Here is a 27,587-nt window from a genome sequence, read left to right as displayed (position 1 = left end):
TTCTCTAAAGAAGATAGGCGCATGGCCTACAGATATATGAAAAAATGCTCACCATCCTTAATCATCAGAGAAATGCAAATCAAAACTACTTTCAGATATCACCTAACTCCAGTAAGGTTAGCCCATATCACAGAATCCCAAAACCAGAGATGCTGGCATGGATGTGGAGAAAAGGGAACACTTCTACACTACTGGTGGGAATGCAAACTAATACGTTCCTTTTGGAAAGATGTCTGGAGAACACTTAGAGAACTAAAAACAGACCTGCCATTTGATCCTGCAATTCCTTTATTAGGTATATATCCAGAAGACCAAAACCACATAACAACAAAGATATTTGTATCAGAATGTTTATTGCAGCCCAATTCATAACTGCCAGATCATGGAAGAAACTCAAGTGCCCATCGATCCACGAATGGATCAATAAACTGTGGTATATGTATACCATGGAATACTCTGCAGCCATAAAGAAAGATGGAGACTTGACCTCCTTCATGTTTACATGGATGGAGCTGGAAAATCTTCTTAGCAAAGTATCACAAGAATGGAAGGAAAAGTACCGAATGTACACAACCCTATTATGAAACTAATTTATAGCTTTCATATGAAAGCTATAACCTAACTATAGCCTAAGAATATGGGGGTGGGGTCAGGGGAGTAGGAAAAGGGGAGGGGAGGGGGAAGGGAGGGTGGATGGGTGGAGAAGGGTGATTGGAGGGATCACCTCTATGGTTTATCTTACAAGGGTACAAGTGAATCTTTCTAAAAGTAACATATAAACATCTTAACACAATAACTAAGAAAATGACATAAAGGCTATGTTAACTAGTTTGATGAAAATATTTCAAATTGTATATGAAAACACCACACTGTACCCCACGATTGCATTAATGTACACAGCTATCATTTTATTAAAAAAATAATAAAATAAAATATAATAACAATTACCTGTGATGGCCTGGCAGGGGCATATACTTCCAGTACAGGCTCAGGTTTTGGAATGCTATCAACCAATTCCATAATCCCTTGTAATTTTTTATCCGAGATCCGTAAAGAAATAAGAGGTAACTTTCCATAAATCTTGAATCTGTTTTTAAAAGACAGGAATCACTATAGAAGAAGTTTCATTCTGATATAAGTGGACTAATTTTTAAAGACTTCCCCTCAAAGCGTCCAAATCAAATGGGATTTAAAGCACTAAAAATCTCTAGTCCAATTTTGATTTTACCTTATTAACCAGTCTACCTTAAGATGGGCTTACCTCTTTATTTTTCAGAGGCTTATTTTCTAGTATTATTTCATTTATTTTTCCCTTTACTATATACCAAGTATAGTTGAAAATCAGTATTTATCAAGTGTTTATGTGACAGGCATTGAGGAAAGCACTTCACATGCATTACTGCAAACAGTTCCCACAATCTATGAAGTAAACAATCTATTTCCACTCCCTATTTCTTGCAAGTTCCTACATGTACATCAGCAGTCCCCAGTCTTTTTGGCACAAGGGACCACTTTCATGGAAGACAATTTTTCTATGGACCCCCGGGGAGGTGGATGGGATTAGATTTGCATAAGGAGTTTGCAAACTGGATCCTGGCTTGCACAGTTTACAGGAGTTTGTTCTATGAGAATCTAATGTCCCCAGTGATGTTGACAGGAAGCAGAGCTCAGGTGATGATGCAAGAGATAGGGAGTGGCTGGAAATACAGACGAAGCTTCACTTGCTGCTCTGCTGCTCACCTCTTGCTATGTGGCCCAGATCCTAACAGGGAATGGGCCCACCACTACCAGTCTACAACCCAGAGTTTGGGGACATAGTTCCTATAAGAAACTAAATCTTAGCAGGTTAAAGTAGCTTGTCCTACAGATTATGTACCTAAAACCTAGATGTAAAACAAGATCTGAGTGTTTTAGTATTCTTTCAGTTGCCTTGACAGTGTTCTTTGCTTACAGATGCAAGACAAAGAATTAAAAAGAGATGGGCATCAGAGAGAGGAAGATTTACTTGCCATTTTTATTCCTGCATTTTCCATGAAACTTATTTTTTCAATTAACACAATTGCTAAAGCTATCTTTCTAAAAATTTACCTAAATTCCTATAAAAAATTATTCCCTACAATAGCCTCATTATTTGGATTTAATTCTATAAATCTTAGCTTAACTTGCACATTATAATCAATCCCCGAACACACCTAAACTTTTTCACTTTCTTGAAATATACAAATTGTATCTTCTGATGATCCTAGGCATCAAATACTGTCTATTTACCAGATAACAGGCTTCTCAACTCAGACTTCATAGGAAGGTGCCTGACACTTGTAGAGTTCCATGACTTTGCATATTATCACACCCACTTCATACTGTTCAAGATGTTACCAAGTAGAAACCCCAAATATCTCAGATTTCACCTGTCTAAGCCATCATGATTTCTGGCCCATGATTATTTTAATTATACCTCCCTGGTTCAAACCTATGGCCATTGCCTACCTATTGATATATCTATATTGTATACATATTATTAACATCAGCTATTTTAATTCCTACTATACTATATATACAAGTGTTCCCTGCATCACAGACATAAATTCTCCCTGTGCCATAAATATATTGACATAGCAAGTGCAAAGAAAGGTAAGTTGTCCTTTTATTCCCTCAGAGGGAATCGTATCTCCTTTTCTCTTGTATCCTCAACTTCCAAGAGTATAGGATACTTGCCAAGAAAAAAAGAAAAGTAGTTACTGCTAAAAAAATATCAATTCATACTCATATGCTTACAATAAAATATTATATATATCTTTGCTCTTTATCATAGACTGAAAAACTGTCTAAGAAATATCAGATAAGAGCAAATAGGCAGAGGGACAGGTGAGGAAGAATAAAGAATTTAAGCCTCATCTCTAAAAGCAAATCATACCTAAAGCTAGACTTGGGGGGGGGGGGGGAAGCGAGCGAGACAGAGAATGTCCAAAATGGGTTCCTTTCCCTCTCTTTTAAACCATATACCTCATATCCCTCTGCCTCAAGGCTCTAACCTTGCTTTAACTTTTCTAAGAGAAGGAAGTTTAGAACAAGATTTAGAGCCATGGACAATGTCTGCTAGCAAACAGAGTCACTATGAGTTAAATATCAACAATAAGGTTATCAGTCTCTCCTTTTCAGACGGTAAGTATAATAAGTAGGAAGAATAAGTTCCAGACCACATACCACATAGGAAAAGCCAGCCTGTCCCTAATTGCTTCTATTCTTCCTCCTACACTTGCCCTTGGCATAAAACCTTAAGTATTACCATGTGAGCCATTCTCTTATTGCCTCACCAGTAGTAATTCTCCTGGTATAAAGTAGATAAAGTAGATGTTAAATGAGTCTTTGGTTACATTTTAAAACATACCTGTAGCTGATTATTTCAGTGTTAGAAAATGGAAAAAAAAAAAGCTACTGGTAGAAACAAAAGGTGAAATGACTACCTACTACCTACAATCTAAAACTATTTAGGAATGAATCTCCTAAATAATCCAGTCTAGTGTGAACATTTTAAAATAATAACTAAGAAAATGATGAACATGAAGGCTATGTTAACCAGTTTCATGGAAGTGTTTAGGATTGTGTGTGAAAACCCCACACTGTACCCCAGAAGTGCATTAATGTACACAGTTACATTCAATAAAAAAAAAATAATAATAATAATCCAGGTCTAGTCAACAGACTTCTCTACTTATGGTATAAGGACAGTAGTTTCAGCTAACAATAAAATATACATGAAATGTATTCATCCTGGCATAGGTGAATAAACATACAAATATAAAAATTATTATAATTTCAGTTTTAACTCTACTATTGGTTTTCTACTAGATTTAAAACATCACATACACAATAACTATACACAATAACTATAATTCTGTTAATAGGTACACAATAAAGATATAATTTTAACATCAATAATATAAACTAGGGGTAAAACAAAGAAGAATTTTTTATGCAATTGAAGTTAAGATCCATGATAACCACAAAAAAAATACCTATTGAATATATGTATATAAAATTGGAAATCAGAAGGGAATAAAACATGTCACAAAAGAAAAAAATCAATAAACACAAAGAAAGGAAGTAATGGAAGAAACCAGAGACAAAAAATGCTGTAGACATACAGAAAGCCAATAATGACGTGACAAAGGTAAGTCCTCCCTTATCAGTATTTACTTCATGTAAATGGTTTAAACTATCCAATCAAAAGACTTTAAGTTGGATAAAATGAATAAAAAACTAGATCCAACTACCATGTTTCCCTGAAAATAAGACCTACCCAAAAAATAAGCCCTAGCAGGATTTTTATGCATTTGTTAAATATAAGACCTACCCTAATAATAAGACGTAGTGATGGGTGTGTCTATGCAGCGTAGCCACGCCATGCATTTTGGTGCGGAGCAGTAAGGAAGACTGGGATACCTTTTATCTGCCACAGCTCCTTTCTCCGAGCCTGTGCATGTGGTAACCATGGTCCCAGGCATCCTATTGCGCACATGCAAACGGCTAGGGGAAAGGAGTTCACACATCACTGGTGCCAGCCCTACCAACAAGGTCAGCTCCCCCTGTCAGGTTCCAGAAGAAGATAACTTAACTGTATTTGAATAAATGTAGATTGGTGTATTATACTTAATAAAAATAAGACATCCAGGTGGCACATGTGGCTCAAAGGAGTAGGGCGCCAGCCCCATATGCCAGAGGTGGTGGGTTCAAACCCAGCCCTAGCCAAAAACTGCAAAAAAAGAAGAAAACCTCCCCTGAAAATAAGCCCTAGTGTGTCTTCTTCAGAAAAAAATGAATTAAGACAGTGTCTTATTTTCGGGGAAACATGGTATATACTCTCTGTAAGAGATCTAATTAGATCCTAGAAAACACATAGGTCAAAAGTAAAAAAATTAAAAAGATATTCCAAGAAAATAACTACCAGAAGAGCACAGAAATGGTCAAAGCAGTATTAGCCAAAATAGACTACAAGTCAAAAACTGTCATCCAATACAAAGAAACATACGTAATAATGACAAAAATGTCACTTTACCAAGTAATATACCACAAACAGAGCTCAAAAATATATGAAGGAAATATTGATAAAGGGGAATAAACAAACATTTTTATGAAATACTTTACTGTTAATAATAGAAAACCAGGTAGAAAATCAATAAGGAAACAGGGGACTAGAACAATACTACGACCAACTAGACAAAACAGACATATGCAGAACACTCCACCCAACAGCAGAATACAAATTTTCCCAAATGCATTATGGAACATTCTCAAGGATGGACTACATGTTAGGTCACAAAACTAATGTCAAAAATCTTAAAAGACTCAAATCATAAATAGTATCATTTCCAATAACAATGGAATGATGCCAGGAAGCAAAAGTAAAAGAGAAATGAAAAATGCACAAATATGTGGAAATTCAAAAAGCACACTACTGGGGCCAGGCCTGGTGGCTTCCCCCTGTAATTCCAGCACTTTGGGTAGCCAAGACTGGAGGATCACTTGATGCCAGGAGTTCAAGATGAGTCTGGTCAACACAGTAAGATCCTATCTCTACCAAAAACTTAAAAATTAGCCAGGTGTGGTAGAATACACTTGTACTCCTACCTACTCAGGTGTCTGAGGCCAGAAGATCACTTGACCTCAGGACTTTGAGGACACAGTAAGCTGTGATCATGCCACTGCACTCCAGCCTGAGTGGCAAAGTGAAACTCCATCTCTAAAATTAATTAATTAATTAATTAAATGGTTTTCTAAAGCATACTGTTAAACAAGAAATGGGTCAAAGAAATAAGGAAGATTAGAAAATATCTTTTAAGACAAATGAAAATGAAAATATTACATGGTGTAATTTATAGGAAACAACAAACCTAAAGCTAGCAGAAATAAGGAAATAACAAAGATGATAGCAGAGATAAATAAAAGGAAGCACAAAAAAAACACAGAAAAAAATAATAAAACCAAGAAAAGATTCTTCAAAAGGACCAACAAAATTGATGAACCTTTAGCTAGATCTAGGACAAAAAAAGACAAGTAAAATCAGAGATGAAAGTGAGAACATTATTATTGATTTTACAGAACAGAATGAATACGAGGGTATTATAATCAATTTTTATACCAACAAATTAGATAATCTAAATGGAACAAATTCCTAGAAATATAAACCTACCAACACTGAATTATGAAGAAACAGGAAGTCTGGATAGACCAAACTACTATGAAGATTGAATCAAACACATCCCAACAAAGAAAAACTCAAGATACAATAGCTTCAGTAGTGAATTCTACCAAGTAATTAAAATTAAAAGAGAAAAGAATACTTCCTAACTCATCCTATGTAGACATTACCCTGATACCAAAGCCAAAGATATATGAGGAAAAGAAATCTACAGCTCAATTCCCTAAAGAATATTAATGCAAAACTCAAGAAAAATAGCAAACTGAATTCAAAAGCACATTAATAAATGGCTTATATTCCATTTATTCTTGGAACAGAAGGATTTATTCCTGACATAGATTTATTCCTGGAATAGAATTACTCATGGAATGGAACTATTCCTGGAATACAATATGGCAATCAATATAATATACTCCTTTAACATAATGAAAGAAAAAAAATGTGATTACCTCAACTGATATAGAAAACCATTTTTAAAAATTTAACACACTTTCATAATAAAAACACTCCACAAACTAGAATGAAACTACATCAACATAATAATGGTCATTCATAAAAACCGACAGCTAATGTATCACTCAACAGTGGAACAATGAAAGTTTTCCTCTGTGCTCAGGATCAAAAGGAGGATGTCAACTTAAACCACTTCTAGTTAAGAAAGTATTCAAAATTCTAGCCTCTGTATACAGGTGACATGATCTTATAGGTAAAAAAATCTTAAACATGTTAGAACAAACAAATTCACAAAGTTGCAGAACATAAAAATCAGCTAAGTTCTCAATACTAAAAATAAACAATCCAAAAAGAAATTAAGCAAACAATTCCATTTATAATAGCATCAAAAAGAATAAGCTTAACCAAGTCAGCAAGAGACTATGCAGAGAACTAGAAAATGCTGCTAAAATTAAAGACACAAATAAATGAAAAAACATCCCATATTCATGGACTAGAAGCATCAACATTATTAAGATGTCAATACTATTTAAAGTGACATAGGCCAGATGCAATGGCTCACACCTGTAATCCCAGCACTCTGGGAGGCCAAGGCCGATGGATCACCTGAGCTCTGGAAACCAAGCAAAGCAAAACAAAGACCCTGTCTCTACAAAAAAATAGAAATACTAGCCAGGTGCTATGGTGGGTACCTGAAGTTACAGCTACTTGGGAGGCTGAGACAAAAGGATCCCTTCAGCTCAAGAGTTTGAGGTTGCTGTGAGCTATGATGCCACAGCACTCAAACCCATGGTGACTGAGATTCTGTCTTAAAATTAATTAGGTGATATACAAATTCAGTGCAATCTATATCAAATTCTCAAAAATGTTTTTTGTAAAAATAGAAAAATTCTTCCTAAGATTTATATGGACTATTAAAGGATCCCAAATACCCAAACAACCTTCAAAAAGTATGTTGGATGACTTACACTTCTGATTTCAAAACTTACCACAAAGCTACAGTAATCTAAACAGTGTGGTACTGAAATAAAGACAGACATAGAAATTAATCGAACAGAACAGAAATCCCAGAAATAAACTCTTCCATATATGGACAAATAATTTTCAAAAAGGGTACAAAGGCCATTCGGGGCGGGGGGAGGACAGTCTTTTCAACAAGTGATATTAGGAAAACTAGACATCTCCATGCAAAAAACTGAAGCTGTATCCTTGTCTTACACCATATAGAAAAATTAACTCAAACTGGATCCAAGACTTAAATAGCTAAAACTATAAAATTTTTTAAGGTAAATATAGGAAAAAAGTTTCATGATATTGGATTTGCTAATAATTTCTTAGACATGATAACAAAAGCACAAATAACAAAGATAAATTGCACTTAATCAAAATTAGAAACTTTTGTGCATCAAAGGATACTGTCAACAGAGTAAGAAGGCAATGAGAGAGAATATTTGCAAATTATGTAATAATAGGTTAATGTCCATATCCAGAATATATAATTACTCCAATTCAACAACAACAACAAAAAATACAACCAGATTAAAAGATGGGCAAAGACCTTGAGTACAAATTTTTCTAACTAGAATCCACAGAGAACTCAAACTTATTAATAACAAAAGAAATGATCCTATCTCATTGTGGGCAAGAGACTTGAACAGAAGTTCTTCTATGAAGAAGACAGGGGCATGGTCTACAGGCACATGAAAAAATGCTCATCATCTTTAAATCATCAGAGAAACGCAAATCAAAACCACTTTGAGATATCATCTAACTATAGATGTTGTTGTGGATGTGGAGAAAAGGGAATACTTCTGCACTGCTGGTGAGAACATAAGTTAATACGTTCCTTTTGGAAAGAAGTTTAAAGAACACTTAGGAAACTAAAGTAGACCTGCCGTTCAATCCTGCAATTCCTCCACAAAGTATATATCCAAAAGACCAAAAATCACTTTACAACCAAGAAATTTGCACCAAAATGTTTATTTCAGCCCAATTCATAATAGCCAAGTCACGGAAGAAGCCCAAGTGCCCACTGACCCATGAATGGATTAACAAATTGTGGTATATGTATACCATGGAATATTATAAAGCCTTAAAAAATGAGACTCTGCCTCTTTTCTGTTTATGTGGATGGAGCTGGAACATATTCTTCTTAGTAAACTATCTCAAGAATACAAGAAACTTATCCAATGTACTCAGTACTATTATGAAACCATAATATAATCACCCACACTTTCATATGAAAGATAAAACACAACTGTAGTCCAGGATGAAGGAGGAAAGAGGAGGAGGAAAGGAAAGGAGGGGGGAGATTAGGTAGAAAGAGGGTAATTGGTGGGACCTCACTTATGGTCCATATTACAAGGGTACATGTCAAATCTATTAAGTGTAGCATATAAATGTTTTAACACAATAAGTGGGGTGAAGGCTATGTTAACCAGTTTGATGGAAGCATTCCAAATTGTATATAAAATTAGCACACTTGTACCTCATAAATGCATTAATGTACATAGTTATAATCTAATAAAAAATTAAAAGGGGAAAAAATATTTAAGTGGCCAATGAGCACATGAGCAGATATTAAATATCACTAAGCATTAAAGAAATGCAAATCAGGCTCGGCGCCTGTGGCTCAAGTGGCTAAGGCGCCAGCCACATACACCTAAGGTGGGGAGTCTGAGGCCCGCCAAACAACAAGGATGGTGGCAACCAAAAAATAGCTGGACATTGTGGCAGGCACCTGTGGTCCCAGCTACTTGGGAGGCAGAGGCAGGAGACTCGCTTGAGCCCAGGAGTTGGAGGTTGCTGTGAGCTGTGATGCCACAGCACTCTACCCAGGGCGACAGCTTGAGGCTCTGTCTCAAAAAAAAAAAAAAAAATGCATATCAAAATTACAATGAGATACAACTCACACCTACTAAAATGACTATTTAAAATAAAAACAGAAAATACTAAATGCTGGAGCAGAGACCAAGAAATTGGAACCCATGTGGATTGCTGGTAGGAATGTAAAATATGGCAGCTGCTATGAAAAACAGCACAGCGTTCCTCAAAAACAAAAATTCTGACTTATAATATGATCCAACAATTCTATTTTGATCATATACCCCAAAAAAACTGAAAGCAGGGACTAGAATAAGTACTTGTACATAGCAGCATCATTACATCAGCCAATGTACCAAATGTCCATTGATAGGATAAATAAAACAGTATATTTCTTAATTATGAATGAAATTCTGACGTATGTTACAAAATGAAAGAGCCCTGAAGATACTGCTAAGCAAAGCAACCTAGAAACAAAAGGACAAATATTGTTACTATTCCATTTACATAAGATGCCTAAAATGGTCAAATTCATAGAGACAGAAGATTAAATACTGGTTGCCAGAAGCTGAGGGCAGGGCAGAATGATACGTTATGTTTAACGGGTATGGAGTTTCACTTTGGAAGATCAAGTTCTAGAGATGGATGGCGGTGGTGATTTGCACAATAGTGCTAATGTAGATATATTAAAATAGTAAATTTCATGTTATATTTATTTTAGGACATACACAAAGAAGAGTCAAATAAATACAGTGTTTCCTTAGCTACAGAATTGCTGAGAAAATCCACAATCCCAAGAAGCAGATAATACATACTTGGGCATCTTTATGTCCATGAAAACCATAGCCTTAGAGAGTTCCACATTGACATGCATGGGTACCAAAATATGTTGCTTAGATACATTCAGTTTTCGTGCTTCTTTCCAATTATCACCTAATTACAGAAAATAGTTCATGTTAACACACAAAACCTAAAATTACTATTAATATTTCATAGTCATACATTGTATGGAGGAATCTTCCCATATGTAGATAATCTTAATGTCACATTACCAGGTACATACAAATATGCAGCTTATTAAATCCACTGTGCATACACTGATAATCCACTATGCAAACCAGATACCTTACCCAAAAAACAATATGGCCACAAAACAGTGAAGGAAAAGGTAGGAGAATGTGAGATTCCTTAATAGCAACTAATAAAAGTTACCATGTATTCAAGATTTATGACTGGGACAGTCTGGGCAATGTTTACATTTTAATTCTCAAAATGATATATATAATCCCACTTTAGAAAACAAAGACTCAGGCTATGTGTAGTGGCTCACGCTCATAATCCCGGCACTTTGGGAGGCCAAGGCAGAAGGACTGCTTGAGGCCAGTAATTTAAAACCAGAAAGGGCAACACAAAGAGACGCCCAGGATGCCCCTCCCCCAACCTATCTCTACCAGTTTTTTTTTTAAATGAGCTAGGTGCAATGGCACATGCCTATAACCTAGCTATTTAGGAGACTAAGGCAGAAACATCTCTTGAGCCAGGTGTTCAAGGCCATAATGAGCTGTCTTTGCACCACTGCACTCCAGCCTGAGCCACAGAGCAAGACCCTTACTCTAAAAAGAAAATTTTTAATTTTTTTTTAAAAAGCAAGACTCAGGGAATGGTTAAATAACTGACAGCATTGCCTTGAATATAATAGACAATAAAAGTCATGAATTCATGTGGCCAAAATATTACTAGTTAAATGAAAAAACAATTTAGATATAAAACTATATAAATTATGTTAAAAAACACATCTACAATTACTTCCACACATAAGCATATCCCATACACTCATAAGCATATACATTAAAGAAAAACACTAAAAGGATATGCACCAAAATATCAAGTGTCCATGTGGAAACAGTAAGATAAAGGATCATCTATTTGTTTTTCTAAATTGCTCAGATTTTCTAAAATAGGTGGATTTATAATCAGAAAGAACAAACTTTAAAAATGTGTTAACAAGATTAATGGGATGCAATAATATATTGCACTTTCAACACACTACCTCATTTGAACTTAAAAATTCTTTGAGTCAGATAAAATCCCAGTTAAGGAAAACCAAATCAAGGAAACATTATACTCTTAGAGATTGGCGGTACAATGGACTTTATTTTAATTCTTTTAATTCTACCAGTATTGAGATAAATAATTCCTTCACTTCCCATGTTATAAATTCAAAAATACAAAGATTTTTTGGAAGCATATGTTTCAGTATTTATCATGACATTCTATAACAATTATTTAAAACAATCATAATGTCAAAAAAAAAAAAAAAACCCTGCTCCAAAAACAGAAAATTCAATTACTTAAAAACACTTTTTATCAAAAACCACCCAAGGAATTTCAATAATCTTCAGAAAATAACAATGAAACCTTCTCAAAATTATTTTAGCATTTCAATGTCATAAATATTAAGTGTGATTCGTGGACTTTAAAAACTTGTAAACAAAATGTATAATTCAAATACACTTAATTTTTTCCCTGAAAAAGAATTTCATGACTTATGAAAACAATTTGCTTTGGAGATCTACTATACGTCTGGGCTTCTTCCACAACAACTAGAATATAACAAACAATGGAAACCATGTTCATTATCCAAAAGCAAATATAATTTAAAAAGTAAAAATGTTTCAGTCCTATATAAATGAATGATTTTAGTAACAATTACCATAGATTCTCATTGTTTCTCCTTTTATCAGTTTGGATCACTAAAATCTGACCCCATACACAATATATAAAATAACTTCAACTCTGCTGAATTATCTGAATATTCACTAACACTCTAGGAATTCAGAGCAGTATGAGGGACTGGAAAGAAAGCTGAACAGCTCTTGTCAAGTGAATCTCTGTTGTCACCTAAAAAACTCACTCTAGATCAGAGACTCCTGATTATATACCACAGTGAATGGGATGCAGGTATACAGGTATATGCCTAACATAATGACCTCCTTGGTCTTTCTGTGGCTATCTATGGCCTGAACTATCACAGCCCCTTGGCTGATTGTCTCAGGTCTTGAATAGTCTCTTCTGGTTACCCAACTGTGTAACACAAATATCATTTTCAATCCGTGCCAACTTTGGTAAAAGCTTGGAAAATACTAGTATAGATCAGGATTTACCAACCTCAGTACTACTGATATTTAGGCCAGGTAAGTGTTGTGGGGGGCTGGCCTATACATTGTAAGATGTTTAAAATTATCTCTGACCTCCAACCACTAGATGGTAGAGTGCCCCTCATTCTTCACCTGCAATAATCAAAAATGTCTTTAGACATTGTTGAATATCTCTTTGTTCAGAACCACTAGACAATATTTACTATCACTTCTAATTCAAAAACATAAAAGTTCTAACACATCTAAGAGGAAGGTCTACAAAGTATTTAAAACCCTAATTACCAGCTTGGTGCCTATAGTACATTGGTTACAGCGCCAGCCACATACCCAAAGAGTGGAGGGTTCAAACCCTGCCCAGGCCAGCTAAACAACAATGACAACTGCAACAAAAAGTAGTGGGGAGTTGTGGCGGCTGCCTATAGTCTCAATTGTGTGGGAGGTTGAGGCAAGGGTTGTGCTTAAAGCACAAGAGTTGGAGGTTGCTGTGAGCTGTGAAGCCACGGTACTCTCCCAGGGGCAACACAGTGAGACTCTGTCTCAAAAAAAAAACAAAAAACCCTAATTACTCATTTCATCAAAAAATGTATTTATACTTACCAACTGTACTGTAAAGCAGCTGTATGCTTGTAAGCTGAACATCAAAGTAATCATAAGCTCTATGCATTATTTCTTCACGATTAGCCCCACCTTGCTTCATATACGGCAATTCTGAACGACTTTTACTTGTCACCTTGAAGTTAATTTTAATAGTTTAGACTATGGAAAATACTTCAAAGTGTAAGTATGAAGTTTTTACCTTTCAGACCTATAATATAAAAATTTAATAGGAGAGGATAAACTCACAAATTCACATGCATTACAAGGCTATTAGAAGGTCCTTATCCATGAGATGTAAAATAAGTAGTCAGGGATAAAGTGCATTTTACATATTTAGTAATATTTCCCATATAATTATTTTGAAAGAGAGGAACCAAGAAGGTACTACAGAATAATACATCTACAAATTGTTAAAATCTCGTAAGAAACCTTCTCAGTAAGAAGATCAAGACACAAATTTAGCTTATAAAATATGTCTATGGCACAATGACAGATATTTATAATAAGAAGTAAAAAGTCTAAGATTAAATATTAGGATAGCTCATTTTAGTCCCAACTCTGCCATTTATGTGAAACCAGGCAAATTACGCTTACATCTGTATCTTGTATCTGTACTTTCTGGGCACACTATGCACACAACTTTTTTTTACTTGAGCATCCTGGAAGTCAGTCTACAGCAATATACTATAAAGATCTTACATGTATATTTAATATATATATGTACATACTATATATATATATTTTTTAACAATGTTTTCCTCTATTTAATAAAAGTCATGTAGTAGACAGTCAAAACAATAAAAATTACTATCTGTTACGAAAGTAATGAAACTTTAGGCACTATGTCAAGAAAACTGTCTGAAGTCACAAAAGTAGATACCCTTACTCCTGACCTTATACTCTTTTTACTATACCACAATTACCCCTAAATCAATTCAATAACCAAATTCAAATATAAAAAATCAGCTGCATAAATTTTACCATTATATACACACACACACACACACACCCAGCAGGTGTCTATATAATTAACATGTGCTAAAAAAAAAAAAAAGAAAGAAAAAAAGAAGGGAGGATCTTAACAAGAAAAGGAACATGTTTATTAAATACTTAAAAAAAAGCATTCTAATACCCATCCCTCTTGAGTCTTTAAATCATTATTGGTATTTCTCTACATTTAATGATTTAGCAATGCCATCCAACAGAACTTTACAATGATGGACATATTCTATAGTCAGCCTGTGAAATATAGTAGCACTAGCCACTTCTGACTATTAAACTCTTTAAGTGTGGATAATGTGACTAAAAAAAAAAAAATTAATTTTTAATTTAATTAATTTAAATAACCATATGTGGCTAACAGGTACTATATTGAACACTACAAATCTAAAATACAGGAAAAAAATTATTCCCTACTGAATTTTTTTAAATTAGAAAGTACATAATTAGAAGATGAAAATGACTTAATACAAGTTCATCTCTTGATTTAGAATGACTTAATAAAAATATTAAAATATCAATATCTACAAAAATTTCAGAAAATGAAATTTGATTGCGTCCAAATTCTCTCCCATTCTGTACACTTTGATTAATAAAATAATAGATCTAAATTGAGAAGGAAATAAACTTCTCAAGTATGACTCTGCAATTCTATAAAAATAATTGTTAGATTCAATTCTGACCTACAGAATTTAATTGGTCGGTTTGCTTTTAGAAATGAAGGAAAGCCACCTAGTTAAATGAAACTTTATTTCACTCACCAGAAAGGAAGATTTATTAAATGCTAGTATCAATCATAAATCTAAAAAAAAAAAAAAAAATCAATAAACCTAATCAAATTGTCTAAAAAAAAAAAATACATTTTAAACGAGGAAACACCCTAAGTCCCATGTCATAAGTCAAATATTATTAGTAGATACCTTTAGATGACCAAGATCCAAAAGAAGCAGATTTGATGTAAGGCTAAAAGTTCCATTTTGTGGGACAATAATATATGATGCCTTCAAATTAATTTTGAGATCAAGAATTTTCTGTGTTTCAATAATATACAGTAGACCTGTAGGAAATTTAAATCTTCACAATAAATACTTTTCACAAATTAAAGATATAAGAGTATTACTAAATATATGAATTGATAATATAATTTTAAAATAATGTAAAATTAGTAGTGATTTTAAAATTACTTTAGCAAAATATTTCCAATAACAATTTAAAATTTTAGTCACACACTTAATTTATATAATAAATATATATAATTTAATATATATACACACACTTAATTTAACTGAATGTAAAATTGAAGTGATTCCTCAAAAAAAATTTTTTTAACCCATAAACTCAAGTTGGGTAAAACTGAGAAGACAGATATACCTAACAAATTAAGCAGCCATCAAATCAGGTTGAGTGAGTAAAAGATATTTTTATATAGAAGTTTAAAAAAATATGACACTCAAAAAGAAGTATACCTTATTTCATAAATAACAGTAGTAAATAGTTTTAGGATTTTGTTATGTGAGCCAATCTTACAGGAGTTAGATGATATCTCAAAGTGGTTTTGATTTGCATTTCTCTGATGATTAAAGATGATGAGCATTTTTTCATGTCTGTAGGCCATATACCTATCATGTTCAGAGAAGCTTCTGTTCAAGTCCCTTGCCCACAATGAAATGGGATTACTTGTTCTTTTAAGTATGAGTTCTCTGTGGATTCTGGTTATCAAACCTTTGTCAGAAGCATAACCTGCAAATATCCTCTCCCATTCTGAGGGCTGTCTGCTTGCTTTACTTATTGTGTTCTTAGCTGTGCAGAAACTTTTTACTTTGATCAGATCCCAGTAATGTATTTTTGGTGTTGCTTCAATTGCCGGGGGGGGGGGGTGTCCTCCTCATAAAGTATTCTCCCAGGCCAATTTCTTCAAGTTTCTCTTGCTCTCTCTCCAAGAATCTTTATAGCTTCATGCCTTAAAGTTTAAATCTTTTATCCAGTCAGAGTCAATTTTTGTTCATGGTGAAAGGTGTGGGTCCAGTTTCAGTCTTCTACAAGTTGCCATCCAATTCTCCCAGCACCATTTGTTAAATAGGGAATCTTTCCCCAAATTTATATTTTTGATAGGCTTATCAAAGATCAAATGACGGTAAGTGTCTGGGTTCATCTCTTGGTTCTCAATTCTATTCCATACATCTACCTCTCTATTTTTATGTCAATACTATGCTGTTTTGATAATGGATGTGGAGAAAAGGGAACACTTCTGCACTGCTGGTTGGAATGCAAGGTAATACATCCCTTTTGGAAAGAAATATGGAGAATACTCAGGAATCTAAAAGTAGACCTGCTGTTTGATCCTGCAATTCCTCTACAAGGTGTGTATCCAAAAGACCAAAAATCACTTTATAACAAAAATATTTGCACCAGATTGTTCACTGCAGCTTAACTCATAATAGCCAAGTCATGGAAGAAGCCCAAGTGCCCACCGACCCATGAATGGATTAATAAATTGTGGTATATGTATACCACGGAATACTATGCAGCCTTAAAAACAATGGAGACTTTACCTCTTTTACGTTTATGCAGATGGAACTGGAAAATATCCTACTTAATAAAGTATCTCAAAAATGGAAGAAAAAATATCCAATGTACTCAGTACCATTATGAAACCAAATTACAATCACTCATACTTTCATATAAAGAATAGAACACAACTTATGGCCCAAGATGAAGGAGGGAGAAGGGGGAATGGGCAGGGGGAGGTCAGATCGAGGAAGGCTGAACGGTGGGATCACACCAATGGTGCATAATGCAAGGGTACATGTCAGATCTATTAGTATAGAGTATAAATGTCTTAACACAATAATTAAGTAAATGAGATGAGATCTATATTACCCAGCATGATGTAAGCTTTCCTAATTCTATTATGAAATCAGCACACTGTACCCCATAAATGCATTGATGTATACATGATCTACGTGTTTGTGATTTAATAAAAAAAAATCTGGAAAGCAAAAAAAAAAAAAAGTAAATAAATCTACATAAGAACTATCATGATGGCAAGATTTTTGAAAACTTGAATTATAATAAGAAATTAAAATAACTATTAACAAGCCAACACATAAAATTCTGAAAGGGTAGACTAAAAAATGTAAGTGATATAGTAATGTATACATCTGCATGCTGCACTCAAAGACTACATGCAGTCCAACTAAACATTTTATTCAGAACAGGTCTTAGGAGGGGTCCCAAAAGAACTAAAGAAAAGTGATTAAACCAAAATCATTTGCCACACTATAATTTTATAATAGAACTGATTCAGAACATTTAATGGTATTTGAACAGTTCATGATATTTCTATATGGAACTACTATGATCTGACCCATATTTCATCAAAAGTCAAATCCCCAAAAGAAACCTTTTCATATTTTGTGACTCCATATTAATCGTATACTACTATGAAGAATTAAAGTAAGAAGGCTTAAATGTAGGAAGATCAGTATATCTTAATTCAACCTTTAAAGAATTTATTATTAAAAAATACATGTTCACTCTCACTTTTCATCAGCCTCACTCCACTATATCTTTGGATCCATTATTACACCTGTCTCTTTTTTGATGTGCAAACATCAAAGTAAGCAGTTGTGCAATTACAGAAAATGGGTAACAACTTAAAGAGCTGATTAAAATTAACAAGGAGTTGGGATGAGGGCATCTGAACAACCACCTCCCTAAAGTTGTCCTGAAGCACTACCTGGCAGGGCAGCCCTCAACTAGCTTCCTGCAGTCAGCTCTAAGAATTCCAGGCACAAAGCAGACCTTACCAATATTCTTTAATTCAACAAAGAAATTTCAAGTGACTTCATTCCAGAAAGAAACAGAAAGCTCATACACAATCAACTCCTGTGAGAGTCTCATCTTAAGAGATCACGACCGTAGGCGGTGGGTTACTGACAACAAAAAACACAAGCCAAACTTGGGGCTGCAAGGAGGGAGAGTGATAAGAGAAGAAGAAGGGAGTTAACACCTGGCTCTCCAGTGGTGGATCCTGAGGAGCACATGAGAGCCAGTACAATCATGATTATCATTCAGGAAGAAACAAACAAACCTAAAAGCACCAAATTAGCTTTTCTTAAGATGTAACGAGTCAAGAAATATAATAAATTTAATATACATTTTACCGTAAGTATACAGATTAACATAGGGTACAGTGTTTAATTCACAACATTAATATTGACATTTACCTGTTGCTGTCTTATACCGAAATTCTTCAAGTTTTGTCAAAGTCGCTGAAGTAATCTGTGATATATGCACCTCCTTTGGAGGTCTGAAGAAATCTATTATACTATTCACTGTCCTCTGTTAAAATAAATATTATTAATGTGAGGTAAAAATTCAAAGGAAAACTGAATTATATTAAAACTTGATAATTAAAAAAAATGCTTACTGCATCATATATAATTTCTAACGGTTCAGCTTCTATGATACACCTTTGATCAGCAGTTTCATCTAGAGGATTTATCTCAAATGTAATTTGGAAGAGTGAAATCGCATCATCCAATGAAGACAGGAGGCGGGGTTTTTCTGAATTATCTGGTAAGCCAGTAATATGAAATGAATCTATTTTGGTTTCTAATCTGCATGAAAAAGGATAAGACAGAAATTAGGAATCAATACAATTTAAAAAAAATTTCAAATTCAAAATGGTAAAATAAAAATTAATGAAAATAACCTCACTTTGCATTTTCTGACTCCAGTCCATTCACATCAATGAAACCAAGCAATGATTCCTCACAAAGAATCCTATTTACATGTTGATTTCTATGTTAGAAAGCTAATGTTTGTTATATTTGCTGATAAAATCTAAAATTAAAGTAATTATAAACTGCTACAATGCTTAATCAGTGAAAAACTAGAAAGTCTTTCATGCTTAACACAATTTTATAAGCACTTCTTCTTATAACAATAAAAATAAACATTAAAAGAACAAGCATTAGGCAGGATTTCTAGAATGACTAGATGAGCAGCTTAGGAAACCTCCCCAGCAAACCCACCAGTGAAACAACTGGTGAAAACTATAAAATCTCTGGAAATTAACCTAAGGGTACACAGCAAATGGAAAACCATGTATTCAAAAAAATCTACTAAGGCTTGGAGCCCATAGTAGCACAGTGGTTACGGCGCCAGCCACATACACCGAGGCTGGGAGGTTCAATACTGGCCTGGGCCAGCTAAGCAACAATGATAACTGCAACAAAAAATAGCCAGGTGTTGTGGCAGACACCTGTAGTCCCAGCTACTTGGGAGGTTGAGGCAAGAGAATTGCTTAAGCCCAAGAGTTTGAGGTTGCTGTGAGCTGTGGTGCCACAGCACTCTACCGAGGGTGACATACTGAGACTCTGTGTCCAAAAAAATCTACTAAGACAGGAGGCGCCTCAAAAGGGTAGGGCGCTGGCCCCATATGCAGGAGGTGGTGGGTTCAAATCCAGCCCCAGCCAAAAAACTGCAAAAAAAAAAAAAAATCTTAAAGACTTGATGAGAACAGGTAATGTCTACAATATCTCAGGTATAATAATCTCCCACCACCATTTGCCACACCATGTTACAGAAAGTTTACACTTAGGTGTGTACAACTAAGAGGATGTCATCACATGCCATTCTCTTCTTTACACCTGTCTTCAAATTGTCTTCTCCAGTATCTTGTTTTCAGAGTCTGTCCAAATTTCCTTTTCTTTTAAGGATACCAATCACTGGATTAAGGTAATGCTAATTAAACATGAACACCTCTAACTTGACAGCCTCTGCAAAGAACCTATTTCCAAATAAGGTTACATTCACAGGTGCTGGGCATTAGAAACTGATAAACCATTTGGGAGGATGCAATTCTGCCCTCTATACAATAAGTAAACAAATGGGAAAAAACAACCCTCAACAATCAACAACAGCAAATCCTAGTGAGGAGGAGGATCTAATTTCCATAGTTACCACATTATACTACCCAAAGCACTAAGTTTTACAAAAAATTTATAACGTACTCAGAAAAGGAAAACACTATATTATACTTACTAAGCTAAGACACTATAAGCTACCTTAAATACCTCAAATAACCAAAGGAAACCATGAAAAGAGAATGAAAGAAAATCAGGAAAATAGTACATGAACAGAGAATATACATAGAGATAAAAAATTTGAAAAAAAAAACAAATTTGAAGAGTATAATGGCTAAAATGAAAACTTCGCCACAGATGCCTCAACTTACAAAGGAATTACATCTCAATAAACATATTAGAAACTGAAAAATGTTAAGTCAAAAATGCATCTTATACACCAAACCAATTCAGTATCATAAGTTAACCTAGCCTACCTTAAACAGGCTCAAAATAGTTATATTAGCCTACAACTGGGCAAAATCATCCAACACAAACCTTTTTTTACAATAGCTCGTGTAATTTACTGAATACTACTATGAAAAATGAAAAACAGAATGGTTGTGTGGGTACTACAATATTCTGTCAAATGTATATCACTTTTGCACAACTGTAAAGTGAAAAAATCATTAACCAAGCCATCTTTAAGTTGGGGACCATGTACAGATAAGTTCAAGGGAAAATCTGAGCAGATAAAATAAAGAACCAACAAACTTGAATATAGGGTAACTGAAATTGAGTCTGAGGAGCAAAAAACAAAAATGAAGAACAATGAACAGTGTGTAAAGTGAGAGATCATTAAGAGGACCAACATGGGCAATATGGGAATCTCAGGAGGACAAAAAAAAGACCAAAAACCACTGAAAGAAATAATGGCCCAAAACTTCTCAAATGTAATAAAAGACACAAATCTACACATCCAAAAAGCTCAAAGACCACCAATTAGGATAAACTTAAAAGAAACACATTATAATCAGTCAAAAGTCAAAACAAAGAAGATCTTGAAAGCAGCAAGAAGCTACCCACCACATATAAAAGATACATAACCGATTAACAGTTATTTCTCCTCAAAAATCATGGAGGCAAAAGGCAGTAAGATGATATAAGTGCTAAACAACAACAAAACAAAAAATCCCCAAAGAACATTAACCAAGAAGTATGTCTAGCAAAACTATCCTTCTAAATTGAAGAAGAAAAAATAAAATAAAATAAATAAAATGAAGGCACAATTGCAACACTTCTAGATGAGCAAAAACTGAAGGGTTTGGCACTAACAGACCTACCCTACACGAAAGGTTAAAGGGAGCCCTAAAGCTGCAATGAGAGGATATGAGACAATAATAAAAGCAGTAATGTTGTGATTTTGGTTTTTAACTCCTCTTTTTATTACTCTAGGATTTAAAAAAAATTCATAAAAACAATTACAAATCTAGATTAATGGGCACACAATGGGTAAAGTGCTAACCTGTGAAAATGATGTCATAAAAAGGAAGAATGGAGCTACACAGGAGCAGAGGTTTCATATGCTCTCAAAATTAAATCAGTGTCAATTCAAACTCAATCGTCTTAAATCCAAATGTTAACTATAATCCCCAGAGTAGCCACTAACAAAATAACTGAAATATATACAGAAAAAGAAATGAGTAAGAAATAAAAAGATACACTATAAAAAAAATTAAACACTAAAGAAGACTCTCCTTCAGTACTGGAGGAACTGAGAGAAGGGAAGGTAAAACACTCACAGCAAACAAATAGCAAAATGGCAGAGTTTCTTGCCTATCAGTAATCGCTTTAAATATAAATTGAACTAAATTTACCAAATGAATGGCAGAAGAGAAGGGAAAACATGACACAACAACACAGACTGTCCTCAACTTATGATAAATTATGTCCCAATAAGACCATTATAAGCTAAAAATATCCTAAATTGAAAATGCATTTAATATACCTAACGTAAGTCAGGAACCATCGATATACTGTCTAAAAGAGATTCACTTACATCCAAGGACACATATAAGTTGAAAGTGAAAGGATAGATAAAACTCCATCCAACCAAAAGAGATCTGGAGTTACAATGATATATAAAATAGTCATAGAATCAAAAAATGTTAAAAGAGAAAAGGTGATTATTTAGTGGTAAAAAGAATCAATTAAAAAAAGACATAATTATAAACATGCGTGCACTAAACAACAGAGCTCCAAAACTATTTAAATCACACTTTGACAGAATTGAAGGGAGAAATAAATAGCTCCACAATATCAGACTTCAGTACCCTCTTTGAATAAAGGAGGAACATCTAGACAGTGGAACAACAAAGCAATAGAGAACTTGGACAATAATATAAATCAACTAGATATAACAGATAGATACAGAATACTCCATACAAAACAGACAGATACAGAATACTCCACACAACAGCCAAATAAATTCTTCTCAAAGGCAGACACATGGAACATTCTCCGGGACAGACCAAATGTTAGGCCACAAAACAAATCTCAACAAATCTAATAATGTAATTTTACAAAGCATCTTCTCCAATCATAACAGAATCAAATTAGAACTCAACAACAGGAAAACTGAAAAATTCACAAACATGTGGAAGTTAAATATTCCTAACCAATCAATAGGTTTAAAAAAAAAATCACAACAGAAATTAGAAAATACTTTGAATAAATGCAAATGAAACACAACATTCCAAAACACAAAGAATGTATCTAAAACAGTGGGCATAAGACAATTTCTACCTACAAATGTCTACCAGAAGAAAACAAGATATCAAAATAACTTCCGGGCAGCACCTATGGCTCAGTGAGTAGGGCACTGGCCCCATACACTGAGGGTGGCAGGTTCAAACCCAGCCCTGACCAAACTATAACAAAAAATTGCAGGGCATTGTGGTGGCCACCTGTTGTCCCAGCTACTCGGGAGGCTGAGGCAAGAGACTCTGCTAAGCCTAGGAGTTGGAGGTTGCTGTGAGCTGGGACGCCAAGACACCATACTGAGAGGTGATAAAGTGAAGCTCTGTCTCTACAAAAAAAAATAAAAAATAAAAAATAAAACTTCAGTTTATACCTTAAGGAACTAGAAAAAGAAGAGCAAACTAAATCCAAAGCTCACAAAAAAATAATAATAATTCATATTAGCGTGCAGACAAAGGAACCACAAAGACAAAAACACTACAGAACCTATAAACTATCAATTTACTGTAAAACTTTACTGAGTAAAATTTAATGTAACCTAAAAAACCTATTTATAAGTCCATAGTAAAACATATAACCAGTAAGGGGTAAATCAGTAAACACAGAAGAGTCCAGGATCAAACAGCTTCACTAGTGAATGCTATGAAATATTTAAGGAAGAATTCATAACAATCCTTCTCAAACTCTTGAAAATAGGAAATACCTCCTAACTCATCCTTTGAAGCCAGCAATTATCCTGATACCAAAACCAGACAAAATCATCACAAGAGCATTAAAAGTAGGCCCCACATCTTTTGATTTATAGATGCAAAAATCCTCCAAAAAAAAAAAGTTCTAGCAAATCAAATTCAACTGACGATTAAAAAGATTATACACTATAACCAAGTAGTATTTATTTCAGGAATCTTAGGTTTCTGGAATCATAAGAAAAGCAAGAAAACACATTCAAAATATAAAATCATCTCAATTGATGCAGAAAAACATTTAACAAAATTCAAAATCACTTCCTAATAAAAAAAAAATTAAATCCTCTCAAAACTAAGAATAAAGGGTCCCTCCTCAACATGAAAATGGACATTTAAGAAAAACCTATAGCTAACACCAAACTCAATAGAAAGACTGAAAGTTTTCCCTTTAAGTTCAGGAATAAGATGATGCTCCCTTTCACCACTACTAGTCAACATTCTACTACAAGTTCTAACGGAAGTTACTAGGCAAGAAAAAGATATCAGAGACATCCGAATTGGAAAAGATGAAATAAAACCATCCTTTTTCACACACGGCATGATTCTTTACCTACAGACAATCACAAAGAACCTACTAAAACAACTACTAAAGCTAAAAAACAAATACAATACAGTTGCAGAACACAAGGTCAACACACAAAAATCAGCTGTGCTCCCATACACATGCAATGAACATTTTATTATAGTAACATCCAAAATAACAAATACCTAAAAGAGTAAATTAATACAATTCCATTAAAATAGTACCCAAAATGGCAAATATCTAGGAAAAAAAGAAAGAGGCAAAACATACATACCTTGAAAACTACAAAACAACATTGGAAGAAACATAAAAAAGACCTAAGTAAATTAGAAAGATATTCCATGTTTATAAATTAGAAGACTTAATATTGTTACTCTGGCAATAATATCAAAAGCAATCTGCAGACTGATGCAATCTCTATCAAATTTCAAAGGGACATCTTCCAGAAATGAAAAAGCCAACCCTCAAATTCATTAGGTTTTACAAGAGACCCCAATTAGCTAAAACATTCCTGAATGTGCAGAACAAAGTTGGGAAGATAAATCCCAACTTCAAAACTTGCTAAAAAATCTACAGTAATCAAAACAGTGTGGTACCAGAATGTGATAAACATGTGAAGATTACATAATAAAACAGACAGAATTGAGTGTCCAGATCTAACTAAAGTCATACATCTACAGATAATTGATTTTTAACAATGGTATCAAAAGCATTAAAAGGTGAAAGAATAGTCTCTTAACAAATGTGATGGGACATGTGTACCTATTTCTTACATCAGATACACAAATTAACTTAATGTGAATCATAAACCTATAGGTAAGAGATAGTATAAAGCCACATAAAAGAAAACATTGGTAGTAAATTTCCATAACCTTAGGTTGGTCAAATCTTCTTATATATACCATTAAAAGCACAAACAACAAAACAAAACAAATGAAAAGATAAATTAAATTTGCACCCTAATTAAAAATGTTTGTATATCAGAGCACACTAATCAATAAAATGAAATGACAAGCTAAGGAATGGGGAAAAAACTGCAAATCATGTATCAGATGAACATATGGTATGAATTCTTACAACTCAACAACAAAAGGAAAAACAATTACAAAATGAACCAAATGAAATTATCCAAATGGCCAATGTCCACATGAAAGATGCTCAACATCATTAGTCATCATGGAAATTCAAATCAAAACCACAGGAAGATACTATACTTCATACCCACATGGAGATAATTAAAAACAGAAATAAAAAAGTACTGGGAAAGATGTAGAAAAATCTTAATCCATGTACACTGCTGGTGGGAATGTACAATGATGTAGCCCACACCTAACATCATACTCAGTGGTCAAAGACGGAACATTTCTACCCAAGATTAGGAAAAAGACAAAGATGCTACTTCTATTCAAGACACTACTGGAGGTTCTACCCAGGGCAATTCAGCAAGAAAACTAAAGAAAAGGAATCCACATTGGAAAAGCAGAAGCAAAACTCTCCATTTGTAGACAACATAATCATATACATAAAAAATGCTAAAGAATTGCCTAAAAAAACTCTTAGAACGAAAGGAATGAGTTCATAAAGGGTACTGGATATAGGAACAATACACAAAAATTAATTGTATTTCTGCACACATGTAATAAGCAATTCAAAAATAGAACTAAGAGGATTGTTCTACTTTTAATGGTATCAAAAACAATACTGGAGAATAAATTTAATAAAAGAAGTACAAACCTTATGTTCTAAAAGCTCTAAAACATTAAAATAAAAGAATATCTGAAGAAATATCTAATATTCAATTATTCAATATGCGTGGAATAACTGTTGAGACACCAGTACCCTCAAAACAGATTCGACATAATCATCAATTCAAACTGGTTTTTTACAGAAATGTTCAAGATGACCTTAAAATCTGCACAGAAATTCAAGGGTCTCAAATAGCTGAAACAAACTTCAAAACAAAAAACAAAACTATAGGAGTCACACTTCCTGGTGACAAGTTTTACTACAAAGCTACAGTAATCAACACAGCATGGTATTGGCATAAGGGCTAGTCATATAAATTAATGGACTAGAATGAATAGAATTAAGAGTCCACAAATAAATTCTTACATTTATGGACAACTCATTTTGACAAGGGTGAGGAGATAATGGGAAAGAATAATATTTTCAACAAACAGTGCTGGAACAACTGAATAATCTTATGCAAAAGAATGAAGATGAACCCTTACATCATATATTATGCTAACACCAACTCAAAATCATCATAAACCTAAAATTACATATAAAATTCTTAGAAAATTACATAAGAATATGTCTTCATGCCCTTGGTTTAAGCAGACTTCTGAAGTATAATGAAAAGCACACGCAACAAAAATAAATATAAATAAAATGGACTTTATCAAAATTAAAAACAATTGTGCTTCAAAGGAAACCATTAAGAGAAAACAAAATACGCTTGAATGGGAGAAAATACTGAAAATCTTTTATCTAGTAAGAGATTTGCATCAAGAGTATATAAGAACTCTTATATCAATAATAAAAAGACAACCCAATAAAAAATGGAGAAAAGGATACAGGAAACATTTTCCCAAGGAAGACACAGAGATGGAGGGGCCAGAATACACAAAGATACTCAACATCATAAGCCAAGGAATGCAAACAAAACCCACAGTAAGATAACCATTTCATACTCATCAGAATGGCTACAATCAAAAGAACAAATAATGACAAGGGTTGGTGAGGATATGAAGAAATCAGAAATCTCATACACTGCTGGTAATGAATGCAAAATGATGCAGCTTCTTTGGGAAACAGCCTGGAAGTTCCTCAAAAGGTTAAACAGAGTTACCATATGAGATGGCAATTCTACTCCTAGGTATACACCCAAGATATTTAAAATCTACATTTAAACAAAATCTTGTCCATGAATATTCACAGCATCATTCACAATAACCAAAAAGTAGAAACAACTCAAATATTCATTAACTGATGAATGCACAAAATGTGGTGTATCCCTACAATGTAATATGAGCCAATAAAAAGGAAGTAGTAATTCACGCTATGACATTGAAAATATCATGTTAACTGAAAAAAGCCAAACAGAAAAGGCCACATATTACGTGACTCCACTCATATTAAAAGTCCAGAATGGACCAAGTCCTTAGAAATAGTTGTCAGAGGGGACTCTGGGAAATGACTGCTAATGTTTACAGTGTTTCTTTCTAGGTTGCTGAAACATCCTGGAATTAGACAGTGGTGATGCTTGTATAACCTTATAAATATACAAATGTGTATTTAGTGTATATATAATACAGTTCTGGAAAACCAATGAATCATACATATTAAACAGCTGAATCGGCTCGGCGCCTATAGCTCAACCGGCTAGGGCGCCAGCCACGTACACCTAAGGTGGCAGGTTCGAATCCCCAGCCTGGACCCGCCGGACAACAATGACGGCTGCAACCAAAGGATGGC

The 27,587-nt window shown here is 34.0% G+C and overlaps 1 protein-coding gene across 3 annotated transcripts in view; it reads right to left on the bottom strand.

The window, feature by feature from the left end:
- The window catches only part of VPS13A (vacuolar protein sorting 13 homolog A), a 223,662-nt gene that overhangs the window by 155,157 nt on the left and 40,918 nt on the right, over positions 1–27,587 (bottom strand). For all 3 annotated transcript variants that reach the window (XM_003782963.1, XM_003782964.1, XM_023508036.1), the window contains exons 18-23: positions 18,662–18,851; positions 18,459–18,573; positions 15,150–15,286; positions 13,231–13,363; positions 10,291–10,408; positions 949–1,087 (exon numbers count right to left, since the gene is read on the bottom strand). In XM_003782963.1, coding sequence (XP_003783011.1) covers positions 949–1,087; positions 10,291–10,408; positions 13,231–13,363; positions 15,150–15,286; positions 18,459–18,573; positions 18,662–18,851 — 832 coding nt within the window. The remainder of the gene's footprint in view (positions 1–948; positions 1,088–10,290; positions 10,409–13,230; positions 13,364–15,149; positions 15,287–18,458; positions 18,574–18,661; positions 18,852–27,587) is intronic.

Source organism: Otolemur garnettii, unplaced genomic scaffold (assembly GCF_000181295.1).
Source record: "Otolemur garnettii isolate 467f Iridium unplaced genomic scaffold, OtoGar3 scaffold00006, whole genome shotgun sequence".
Taxonomy (NCBI): domain Eukaryota; kingdom Metazoa; phylum Chordata; class Mammalia; order Primates; family Galagidae; genus Otolemur; species Otolemur garnettii.
Note: the sequence above shows the minus strand (reverse complement) of the source record. Positions and strands in the feature narration are given on the sequence as shown.